Genomic DNA, 12393 nt, shown 5'->3' with positions numbered 1-12393 from the left:
TCAAACAGGGACAATTTGGGGAGAGTTTCTATGGGACTTAATTAGGCATCCACATTACAGCTCCTTCTGACTTCTTTTTGTTTCCCATCCCAATCTTTAAAAATCTTTTTTTATAGCGGGGGTTGGTGGCTGGCTGATATGCTAATCTTGAAAAATATTTAAAGGGCACCCATTTTCCTTCAGCTAATAATGCAAAAAAGACTACATTGAGGGCTGGCCCGGTGGCGCACTCGGTAGAGTGCGGTGCTCCCGCCGAGGGTTCGGATCCCATATAGAGACCGGTCAGCTCACTGGTTGGGCGCGGTGTGGGCATGACACCGAGGGTTGCGATCCCGTTACCGGTCATGAAAAAAAAAAAAAAGACTACATTGACATGGTTAAATTTAAGGACCTTCAGTTCTTTAGGGATGGACTAAATGGCTGGTGTCTTCATCATCACTTACAAAAGTGTCTTGAACTTGATGTAGCTTATGTTGAAAAATAAAGTTTATATTTTTTATTTGTATCTTTTCTGTTTTTTACACAAACTTCTTTTTTTTTTTTTTTTTTTTAAAAAGATGACCGGTAAGGGGATCTTAACCCTTGACTGGTGTTGTCAGCACCATGCTCAGCCAGTGAGCGAACCGGCCATCCCTATGTGGGATCCGAACCCGGGGCCTTGGTGTTATTAGCACCGCACTCTACCGAGTGAGCCACAGGCCGGCCCTCCACAAACTTCTTGAAGTCCCCTTGTATATGGTCTGAGGAAGCTCTGGAGGGCTTCCTGCAGGAGGGGGCATGTAACTGTGAGACACCATGACCATGTAGCTTGAGCCTGTGATCTTAACAAAGAACTACAGAAGTGAGGGCCGGCCCGTGGCTCACTCGGGAGAGTGTGGTGCTGATAACACCAAGGCCTTGGGTTCGGATCCTATATAGGAATGACCGGTTTGCTCACTGGCTTAGCGTGGTGCTGACAACACCAAGCCAAGGGTTAAGATCCCCTTACCAGTCATCTTTAAAAAAAAAAAAGAACTACAAAATGTGTGTGTGTGTGTGTGTTTGGACATTTGATAAGAAAACTGCAGATTCAAAACTTTAAAATGTTTGTAAAACTTTTTTTTTGACCGGTAAGGGGATCGCAACCCTCGGCATGGTGTGGTCTGCACTACGCTCAGCCAGTGAGCGCACTGGCTATCCCTATATAGGATCCAAACCTGCAGCGTCAGCACTTCCAGCGCCGCACTCTTCCTGAGTGAGCCACGGGGCCGGCCCAAAATGTCTGTAAAACTTTTTTAAGAAAAACGTATGTAGCCAGAAATGCACGTATTTAATGCAGAATGCTGTCTTGGGTTTCTCCAATGCCCAGAACAGCTGTGGGATATGCTTAGTAAATCTTGTTGACTGATGTGCGTGCATTTTAATGTGTTTGAAGTGATGTGAACAACATGGAGGTGGGGGTGTTCTCTGGAAAGAACATCCAGGGCTTGTAAAGATCCTAACACCACAGAGGGCAGAGCTTAAAGTGGGGAGGTGGCCTGTCTGGGCCAATGCCCAGGGCACACAGTCACCATCCCATCTTGTGTGAGCTTAGGTTGTCACTCCCAAGGCCCCCTTGGGAGAAACTTCCCCCTCAAATCATTAGTGTGCACTTGGAGGGTTCCTGTCCTGCCCTACAGCCTTAGAGGGGGCCCCAGACCCTAGGGGATTTCCGGGACACCCCAGTTCTGCACAGGCACTCTTGGGGATCTCCCATCAGGGCTAAGAGGGGAAGGTCTGGGTCAGTAGGTTTGCAGAATGGGTAAAGCAACAGAGGGAGGACCCCAGGAAGGATGCAGTGTTACCTGGAAAGGATGGTCTAGCTGGGTCTCTGCAGGTTTATGTAAATTATATGCAGATCATTGAGGCTGCCCCTCCTGGTCAGTGGAGCGTGTACTGATTGAGGCCCCTGGGAATTCCAGGATGGTGGAGCCCTATGTGGGTGAGGAGGGTCTATAGGACACCACCAGCCCATAGAAAAGCTCAGGTGGGGGCTGCAAGCTCAGAAGTTTTGGGGACCCAGCAGGTGACATAGGTTAATCAAGAGAATTCTTTAAATGCCCATCAAAAAAAAAAAAAATAGGGCTGCAAGCTGGACCCCTGCTTGTCACCCCCAGTTGTGCCTTTCCTGAAGCCAGATCCAGGATGGGGTGGGCCTCAGAGTCCCTGGAACTGTCCTTACACCCACCTGTGGGTCCCCCAGCTAGCCATCAGGGAGCCCACCCCTGGTGCTCTGTCCACAGGGCAGAGTGGTTTTCGTGGATTGTCACAGCAGTCTGTGGTGGGTGTGAGTGCTGCTTGGCAGTTGAAGAAACTGTAGCTGGGAGTGGAGCAGCCCCCATGGATGGTATCAGGGCCTCCCTGTTCACAGACCACTGTCTTAGTCTGTTTCTGTTGCTTATAACAAACTACATGGAACTGGGTATTTTTCTTGACCAGTAAGGGGATCGCAACCCTCGGCACGGTGTGGTCTGCACCACGCTCAGCCAGTGAGTGCACCGGCCATCCCTATATAGGATCCAAACCCTCAGAGCTACCAGCGCCACACTCTCCCGAGAGAGCCACAGGGCCAGCCCAAGAACTGGGTATTTTATAAAGAAAACAAAATTTTTTTTTTTTTTTTTTTGTCCTTTCTTTTTTTGTGACCGGTAAGGGGATCACAACCCCTGGCTTGGTGTCGCCCGCACCACGCTCAGCCAGTGAGCGCACTGGCCATCTCCACATTGCAAGATGGTGGAAGCAGAGAGAGCAGAGAGACAGACTCTTCATGCTCACCTTTTAAAGCCCTCCAAACCATGCCCCCGACCACCATTATTAATCCATTCTCTGCTGCATGGTTCTACAATCTAACCATCTCTTCAAGGCCACACCTTACAATTACCATAATAGGATTTCCCACCCTTCTAACAGTCACAGTGGGACCAAGTTTCTAGTACATAAAATTTGCGGGACACAATTCAAGCTTCCGGGAGTTTTGGGGGGACATAATTCAATCCACTACACCCCCCAATGATGGCATCAGGGCCTCCCTGTCCCAGGCCTCCCCCAATGATAGCATTGGGGCCTCCCTGTCCTAGGGCCCCTGTAGGGGTGGCAGAGGCGACTGGGGCTTGGAGAGGAGGCTTAATTTGTGTCCCTGGTAAAAGGTTGCCCTCCACTCCTGCTTCCTGTTTTGCATGGGGGGGCCCTCCCACCCATCCCCACTGTGGCCCTTTTCAGCAGAGCAGTCCTGACAATGCCACATACACCTTATAGAGCACCTGTGTCAGGTGCTGGTGTGAGCTTTTCCCTCGTCTTGACTGATAAATCCTTACAACCACCCTGCAAAGTAAGGACTCTTATTGGCTCAACAACTGAAGGAACAGCCCAGAGGGATTGACTAACCTGCCCTGGGTCTCACAGCAAGGAAGTAGTCAAGTAGGATTCGAACCTGGGTGGCCTGGCTCGAGCCTGGGCTTTTAACTGCCTTACGATGCCGTTCCTTCATGGACGTTTAGCTCATGGCTTGATTCCTAAAACTGGAGGAGTTTGAGCCCATTTCCCCTCAGCTAGGGTTTCAGACCTCAGTCCTAGACTGCCCCCTACAGGCCGGCTTAGGGCCTGCATTTGGCATTGGCTATGTTTAATAACCTTTTAAATTTCACCTTCTCAAGAGTGCCCCCTGGGGATTTTGCTGCCTGAGGAGGAGTGAGATGGGGCAGGGCTACCATGAGCAGTTGTACAGGTTGTGCACTGCACGAGCTCACCCCGTCTAAGGGGCATCAAGTTTATTAGATACTTCTCCAGCAGCTTCCTGTAAAGTGACTTAAGGAAGATGCAAGAGGTCCCTTGTGAACTAATGCAGGGCTGGGGCTGGGGTGGTGTTGGTCAGGTTGGGAGAAACCTGTCTCCTGCAACAGCAGTGGGCCTGGGGCAGGCTCCTCTGGGTGGGGCTGAGCCCTCTACTGCCACCCCTCACTCTGCTCTCTGCCCCCAGGAGTGGCTAAGCAGGTTCGGCTACCTGCCCCCGGCAGACCCTGCGACAGGGCAGCTGCAGACCCAAGAGGAGCTGTCCAAGGCCATCGCAGCCATGCAGCAGTTTGGCGGCCTGGAGGCCACTGGCGTCCTGGGTCAGTTCTGCACAGGACAGCAGGAGACACTGTGGTCCCTGTCCAGGCTGCACCAACTCAACCAAGCCCCTTCTGATTGGTCGGGGCCCTGCCGCTGACCATTCTGATTGGCTGGGGCCTGTCACTGACTGTTCTGATTGATTGGTCAGGGCCATGTCATAAGTATAAATGTCACTTCTATCCTGGTCCACGAACATAACCACTTCAGCAGTGGGGCTTGGCATAGCTCGAAGCCTGGGCCTTACCCCCCAGCAGACTTTGCTTGGGGAGCGGGGGGCGGGGCAGGACCTGAGTTTGGTGCCAGTGGCCAGAGTTGGAGATTCTGACTTAGGGAGATGCTCGGAATCCCAAGTCGGGGTGGGTGAGAACCGGCCCAGGTCTGACCTCCACCCCCATGCCCCTGCAGATGAGGCCACCCTGGCACTGATGAAGACCCCACGCTGCTCCCTCCCGGACCTCCCCACCATGGTCCAGGCTCGAAGGAGGCGCCAGGCTCTGGCCCCAACCAAGTGGAATAAGAGGAACCTGTCGTGGAGGTGGGTGGAGGCTGAGGAGCGCCCGCATGGGCCTGGCATTGCCTGTGCCTCCGTTGTCCTGTGGCTGCAAAGCAAATGCCCACAAAGCAGAGTCTTAAGACCACTGGAAGGCTGGCCAACTAGGTCTATTGGTTAGAGCACAGCCTTGTAACACAAAGGTCACGGGTTCAGATCCCCACACCAGCCAGCTGCCAAAAATCATACTAACAAACAAAAAAAGACCACAGGAATTTATGCTCTGCATTCTAGAGGCCAGAAGTCCAAAATCAAGGTGTGGGCAGGGTGGGTTCCCTGTGGAGGCTCCAAGGGCGAGCCCATGCAGGCCCCTCTCCAGCTCTGTGACAGCAGCCCTCAGCTGTGTCTCTCCGTTCCCACCTCTGTCTTCCCACGGCCTCTCCTCTCTGTGTCTTGTGCTCCCTCTTGGCTCCTATACAGATGCTCATTGGATTTAGGGTCCACCCTCATCTCCATCCTTACCTTACTTGAACCTGCAAAGACCCTACTTCCAAATCAGGTCACATTCTAAGGCTCCAGAAGGACATAAATTTGGTAGGACACTATTCGGCCAGCCACACCTGGGCTGGTTCCCTCCTGCTGTTCCCTGGGGTCAGAACAGGCTCAGAGGGGCCCTGGCCAGTGTGTGAACTGGTGACCAGGGAGGCCCTTCTACTGGGAGCAGGTAGTGCAGGTGAGCAGGACTCAGCCTGCCAAGGGGCCTGGGGCTGATGTGTCCGGGGGTCTCAGACCACCTGTACTCTCACCTCCTTCCATCTCCTTGGGCATCCAGGAGAACACCTGGGATCTTCGTGGGGGCATCAGACATGGGAGGGGAAAAAGGCAGAAGCTGGTGGGGTGCACCCTGGGAGGGGTAGTGACCAACCCCGGGGAGGAATGTTCCAGGGAAGACACTCAGCCTGAGGGTTGGGGGGGCACTTGGCCTGTCCTCTGTGACCTGGACTCTCGCTCTGACCCCTGCCCTGTAGGGTCCGGACTTTCCCGCGGGACTCGCCCCTGGGCCGCGACACAGTGCGGGCACTCATGTACTACGCCCTCAAGGTCTGGAGCGACATCACGCCGCTGAACTTCCATGAGGTGGCGGGCAGTGCCGCCGACATCCAGATCGACTTCTCCAAGGCGGACCACAATGACCGCTACCCCTTCGACGGCCCCGGTGGCACTGTGGCCCACGCCTTCTTCCCTGGCGACCACCACACTGCAGGGGACACCCACTTTGATGACGACGAGGCTTGGACCTTTCGCTCCTCAGGTATGTCCAGGGGTGGACACTGAGTCTGTGGGACCCCATAGGCCTGGGCAGCCCCTGTGGACCATGCAGACCCCAGGATGTGAGAAGGAACCACACCCACCCCGTAAGATCAAGAAAGTCATGACTCTGCATGACAATCCCAACCCCTCTGGCTTCAAACAGTGCACAACTGTTTGGCACATGAATCCAGCCTGGGCACAGCTGACCAGTTCCCGTTGAGGCTGATCTCACCTGTGCATCTGTGGTCAGCCTGGCCAGCCTCAGCTGGGCTCGCTCCCACCCGTGGGCAGGGGCTCCCGCTGGCTGAGCCAGGCTTGTCCTCATCACAGCTCAGAGTCCAGGAGAGGGAACAGAGGAAGTCTGCAGGGCCTCTGCAGCCCAGGCTGAGAATCATCCTGCTAAGTCCTGTCCTCCAAGGCAGACAGGGCCCCAGGTTGAAGGGTTGGGAATAGACTCCTCCCCTTGGTGGGGGAAACAGAGTCACCAGGCACAGGCCATGGATGTGGGAAGGGAGATGGGGTATTGTAGACTTAGTCCACACACCGGCTCTAAAGAGACTGTGAACTGACCCAGGACTGTGGCCCTTGGCTAGCCTTGAGAGGCAGGGGTCACAGCCCAGAGGACTTGTGGGCTCTCCGTGATGATGGGAGCCCAGACCCATCCTACGGGACCCGGGCATCAGGGCCTGGGGGTCCAATTGACACTGTAGGATGCTATATCACATGGCCTTGTACAGAGAAGTTGGTCAGCCCCCACTGTAAGTGACCCTCAGGGCCTGAAAAGCTCCCAAAGACCCCATAGACCTCTGTAGGAATCTAGTGAGTCCTGAGGGACCCTGCAGAGTCCACCTGACCGGGACACAGGATCCCCCCATGGGCTTCCAGCTGTGTGCATCCCGGCCCCACTGCTCAGGGGGGACTGCCAGTCCCTACCCCGTGAAGATGCTCCCCTCCTTCCTCGGCTCATGTGTCTCCCATGTCTTCAGATGCCCTCGGGATGGACCTGTTCGCAGTGGCCGTGCACGAGTTTGGCCACGCTGTCGGGCTGAGCCATGTGGCTGACACGCACTCCATCATGAGGCCATATTACCAGGGCCCAGTGGGCGACCCGCTGCGCTATGGGCTCCCCTACGAGGACAGGGTGCGCATCTGGCAGCTGTACGGTGAGTGCGTCACCTGCAAGAGGGGGCAGGAACCCGGGGTGGAGCATTGTCTGCTCTTCTCACTGCTTGTCCTCAGCACAGAACAGCGCCTGGCACACACCCAGGGCTCTCTGGATGTGGATGGAGTGAGTGAGGTCGAGGCTCATCCCTGGGATCCTCAGAGGCCCCCGCAATTCCACATCTACCCCAGATGCTCTCTCTGGGAGTTATGACAGTTGGTGCTGATGGTGCCCCAGCCTGCGCAGAACACTTCACATGCATTGCGTCCCCTAATGTTAACAGCCCTGTGAGGTAGGAACTGCTGTCCTCACTTTACCGATGAGGAAACTGAGGCTCTGAGAGGTATGTAGGTTGCCCTGATAACCCAGTCATAGCCACAGAGCCAAGACTTGGATCCCAGGGGAGGCGGCATACGTCCACACCTCCTGCACCCTGGTCCCGGCACTCCTGCCCCCACCCACGAGGACCCTCGCCTCTGACACCTGTGCGTTATTTTTATTGCAGCAAAATCCACACCCCGTAACAGTCACCATTTTATTTTATTTTATTTATTTATCTTATAACATTTGCCATTTTAAAGTGTGTGCTTCTGTGCATTTGGCACATTCACATGGTGTGCAAACACCACTTCTGTCTGGTTCCAGAACTTTTCACCCCCACTGCCACCACCAGAGACCCTGTCCCCATTAACATCTCTCCCCATCCCTCTGCCCAGCCCCCGGCCACCCTAATCCACCTTCTGTCCCTCAGGGTTCGCTATTCTGGATGTTTCAAAGAAATAGAATCACACATGATGTGGCCTTTCGTGTGTGGCTTTCTCACTGAGCGTGATGTTTTCAGGGTTGGTCCGTGTCAGAGCGTGGGTTGGGATTCCATTCCTCTTCGTGGCTGAGTGACTTTGTCTGTTCATCCAATGATGAGCACTGAGCACTCGGGTTGTTTCCAGCTTGGCTGTTGTGCAGGGTGCTGTGAACCCGGGGGTGCATGTTTTTGTTGGAACACCTGCTTTCTGTTCTTCTGAGCAGATACCCGGGGGTGGCGTTGCGAGGCACTAAACACTGTGCCTAATGCCTCTGGGCATCCTGTGTACCTCCAGGCATCCTGCGTATTCTCCGGACGTGCTGGGTGGTCTGGCTCCCGCCTGGACATCAGCTCTGTGGGGCGGGATCAGCCTGTCAGCTGAATGGCCTCAGCTCTGTCCTGGGATTCCGAGAAGGACCGTGGGAAGGGAGGCAGGTGTCCCGGCGTTCAGTGCCATCCTCCATGTCTCCCGTAGGTGTGCGGGAGTCTGTGTCCCCCACAGCGCAACCGGACACTTCAGAGCCTGAGGAGCACCCCTTCCTGCCGGGGCCTCCTGACAATCGGTCCAGCACCCTGTAAGCCATGGGCCCATGGTCGCCACACACTGGTCTGTCTGTCCTCATCCGGCTGCCCCATCCTAGGTGATATCTGCCCTGTCCCAAACACAGGCTTGATCCTGGGAATAGCACAGCTTGGTGCACTGGCTGAGCCCCAAAGGACATTGCTTTCTTTTCTTAAACTACTCTAGACAGTGGAGGGGACAACTGCTCACCCCTCCTGGGATCCCATGCAGAGATGTTGAATTTCAAATGTGATTTCCTCTTGACTTCTGTCCCTGTCACCTGCTGCTGCATAACAAGCCACCCAACCAGCACCATCAAACCACTGTTCCGTTAAGCTCCTGGATTCTATGCGCCCTGCGGATGGCCGGTCTCTGCTCCATGATACCAGAACATTCTTTGGGGGGATCATGTCTGTGCCTGGGCAGGGCTAGCTCCGGGAGTGGACATTCAGCTGCACAGACACCTCTGGCCTGTCCACGAGGCTGCTGGCTTCTTTTTTTATTTTATTTTTTTTTAAAAAGATGACCGGTAAGGTGATCTTAACCCTTGACTTGGTGTTGTCAGCACCATGCTCACCCATTGAGCTAACCAGCCATCCCTATATGGGATCTGAACCCGTGGCCTTGGTGTTATCAGCACCGCACTCTCCCGAGTGAGCCACAGGCCAGCCCAGAGGCTGCTGGTTTCTGATGAGGACTGTCCTAAGAGCTGGATTGCCAGAGACCCAGCACAAGCCACCTCAAGGTCACACTGTCACTTCAGCCTAGCCCTATCAGTCAAAGCTGTCAGAGCCTGCTCATGCTCAAGGGGCAGGTGCAGACCCCTCCTCTCAGTGGAGTGAGCACCCAAGAACTTGCAGAGGCTGTCCCAGGCCACTCTCTTCCCTGACGCCCACACCCACTACCGCTTCAACTGCCTTGCCACCTTTCTGCGCTTACGTGTGGTTCAGCTCCTGTACTTTTGTTTGGTTTTGGTTTTCCGATAGTAGAGTGGTTTTACACTTTTCTCACTCAGTCAGACATCTTGAATTTCCACTGTGGTCAAAAGATGCTGCTCCAGGGCCGGCCCGTGGCTCACTCGGTAGAGTGCGGTGCTAATAACACCAAGGCCCCGGGTTCGGATCCTATATAGGGATGGCCGGTTTGCTCACTGGCTGAGCGTGGTGCTGACAACACCAAGCCAAGGGTTGAGATCCCCTTACCGGTCATCTTTTTTTTTAAAAAAAGAGAAAAAAAAAGGCACTGACGGCACCTGCCATGAAAAGTTTGTTTTTCTCCCTACTGACCCTCCACTTAATCCCTTCCATGGGAGCACACGTGTGTGTGCACGTGCCCTTCCAAAGGTATTCTCATGTGTCGGAGAATGCAAACACGCAGATGGGTGTGTTTGAGCACAGTGGTGCACATATTACCTGCCGCCCTGCCCTCTGCTTTTACACTTAATGCCCCCGAGAGACCCCCTGTGTCTGTGCGTGCAGACATGCCTGGTTCTCCTGGAGAGCTGGTGCCCACGCTGGCATGAACGTGCCTTACGGTGGACATTTAAGTTGTCCCCAGCCTTTGCCATTGCAAATAACATTGCCACGAATACGCTGTCTGTGGGACAGAGTTCTGGAACTGGGGGCAGCATGTGTATTCAGTGTTTTGGTGGACCATGCCCAATCAACTTCTTGGGGGTCTTGCCAGTCTCCACTCCTGCCCGCAGTGTGCGTGAGTGCCCATTGCCCAAACGCTCCCAACACTGCCTGCTCAGAAGCTGGCCCTTTGCCATCCTGCGAAGTAGAGGAAAGGAGCTCTCATTTAATTTGCCTTCCTCTTCCGATGCAACTGTTATGCATCACAGCACCCACGGGCAGCAGTGTGGGGCTCCCTCCATGGTTGCCTGCCCCATGGTTTGCAAAGCCCAGCTGCCCATAGTTGCTCAGGTGGGAACCTTGCCTCCCAGCCCACCTGCTCTCTGCTCTGCAGGCCCAGGAAGGACGTGCCTCACCGGTGCAACACTCACTTTGATGCAGTGGCCCAGATCCGCGGGGAAGCCTTCTTCTTCAAAGGTAACCCCCAGGGCTCCGGCAGCTGTGGATGGAAGGCCTGGCCCACTCCAGGCCCAGATCCACCACCTGCAGTCCCACTCTCCCCTCTGTTCCCCAGGCAAGTATTTCTGGAGGCTGACACGGGACCGGCACCTGGTGTCCCTGCAGCCAGCACAAATGCACCGCTTCTGGCGGGGCCTGCCACTGCACCTGGACAGTGTGGACGCCGTGTACGAGCGCACCAGCGACCACAAGATTGTCTTCTTCAGAGGTGGGTGGGCCTCGCCTGGCACTCCATCGATCACACCAATGGAGGCCACAGCCTGCAGACTTTGCATCTGCCAGAGCACAGAGCAGCGCATTCATTCCTGTGCTCGATGGGTACATATTGAGCACCTACTGTATGCCCCATCCTGTGGTAGGCACCACAGTTCACATTGAGCAAAGTAGACGAAAATCCCTGCCCTTGTCCTGCTGGCGCCCACACATCATAAGAAAGTCTATTTGGGACAGCGCTCAGCGTGGTGAGAAGTAATGGTGATCAGGAGAGAGTCCTGAGGCCCTAAAAGCCTCTTTAGGGAGACGCCATTTGAGCAAAGACCTGGGGACAGTGTGGCAGACCATGGAGAATGCCCACAGAGGTCTAGGAGCAGGAGCAGCCATGAACATCAGAGAGGGTGTCTTAGCTGGAGCCACCAGGCACCAGCAGGAGGCAGGGGACGGAGGCACAGGGTGGACGTGCAGAGGTCAAGGCAGCTTGGCCACCTCTCCACCCCGTGCCCCCAGCCCTGAGGAAAGCCTCGGTCCTTTGTCATTGTGTTTGCATGAGGCATTTGTCTGCATCCAAATCTCCATCTAGGGCAAGAGAAGGAGACAGAATCTGTGGGCAGGTGCATGTGAGTCTCCCAGGGCTGCCAGAACAAAGGCCACGTGCCAGGAACTAAAAACAACAGGAATTTACCCTCCCACAGCTCTGGAGGCCAAAAGTCCCAAAGGTGTGGGCAGGGTGGGCTCCCCCTGGAGGCTCAGAGTGAGGATCTGCCCCAGGTCCCTCCCACCCTGCCTCCATCCTCTGTCATTGATTTAGGCCACCCCAATCCCACGTGACTGCATCTTAACAAATTACATCTGCAAAGACCCTATTTCCAAGTAAGGCCACATTCCGAGGATCTGGGGGGATGTAAATTTGTTTGTTCTTTGTTTGTTGGCTGCTGGCCGGTCCGGGGATCTGAACCCTTGGCCTTGGCGTTACAACACATGCTCTAACCAAGTGAGCCCACCGGCAGCCTGGATGTGAATTTGGGGGGTCGCTGTTGACTCTGCAGCAGCTGCTCCCACACATGGGCAAGACCCTATTTCTCTGAGGAGGTAAAGAATGTCTGCGTGTTTCTTATGTGAGCCACTTCCCTGGGCATTCACATCACTGCCCAGCCCTTGAAGGTGATCGACTCAGCCCCCTGTCACCTGTAAGTTCTCAGGGTGACCGCTCAGGCCTCGGGGAAAGTGGGTGCCCAGGAGGCTGCCCACAGGGACCCCACATGGAAAAAACAAAGAACAGCACACATCGTAGCAGGTTTTGTACCCAATGTTGGTGTGATTTCTCTGCTGTGTTCTCCTTGCTGGAGTGTGACCTTTCAGAGAGCACACATGCACAGTAGCAGTGCGCAGAGGTCTTCCCAATTTTTTTCTTTTTCTCTACAGACAGTCGCCTACTGGACATGCTGTTCTGGCCCTTGCCTTCTTCACTTGCCGCATCATGGAGATTGTTTCATGTCACTACACAAAGAGCCTCCTCATTTTCTTAAACCTTTATTTTGAAAAAAAAAATTCTGGGCTGGCCCAGTGGCGCACTGCTACAGTGTGCCGCTTGAGAGTGTGGTGGCGCTCCCGCCGAGGGTTCGGATCCCA

At 54.7% G+C, this 12393-nt stretch overlaps 1 protein-coding gene across 1 annotated transcript in view; it reads left to right on the top strand.

Annotated features, from left to right (window-relative positions):
• The first annotated feature begins 3113 nt into the window (after positions 1-3113).
• The window catches only part of MMP17 (matrix metallopeptidase 17 (membrane-inserted)), a 13140-nt gene continuing 3860 nt past the window's right edge, over positions 3114-12393 (top strand). The window contains exons 1-7 of the mRNA XM_008574619.1: positions 3114-4127; positions 4534-4663; positions 5647-5930; positions 6916-7092; positions 8369-8468; positions 10424-10506; positions 10604-10756. Coding sequence (XP_008572841.1) covers positions 3833-4127; positions 4534-4663; positions 5647-5930; positions 6916-7092; positions 8369-8468; positions 10424-10506; positions 10604-10756 — 1222 coding nt within the window. The 5' untranslated portion in view covers positions 3114-3832. The remainder of the gene's footprint in view (positions 4128-4533; positions 4664-5646; positions 5931-6915; positions 7093-8368; positions 8469-10423; positions 10507-10603; positions 10757-12393) is intronic.

Source organism: Galeopterus variegatus, unplaced genomic scaffold, assembly GCF_000696425.1.
Source record: "Galeopterus variegatus unplaced genomic scaffold, G_variegatus-3.0.2 Scaffold1075, whole genome shotgun sequence".
In the NCBI taxonomy this organism is placed as follows: Eukaryota; Metazoa; Chordata; class Mammalia; order Dermoptera; family Cynocephalidae; genus Galeopterus; species Galeopterus variegatus.
Note: the sequence above shows the minus strand (reverse complement) of the source record. Positions and strands in the feature narration are given on the sequence as shown.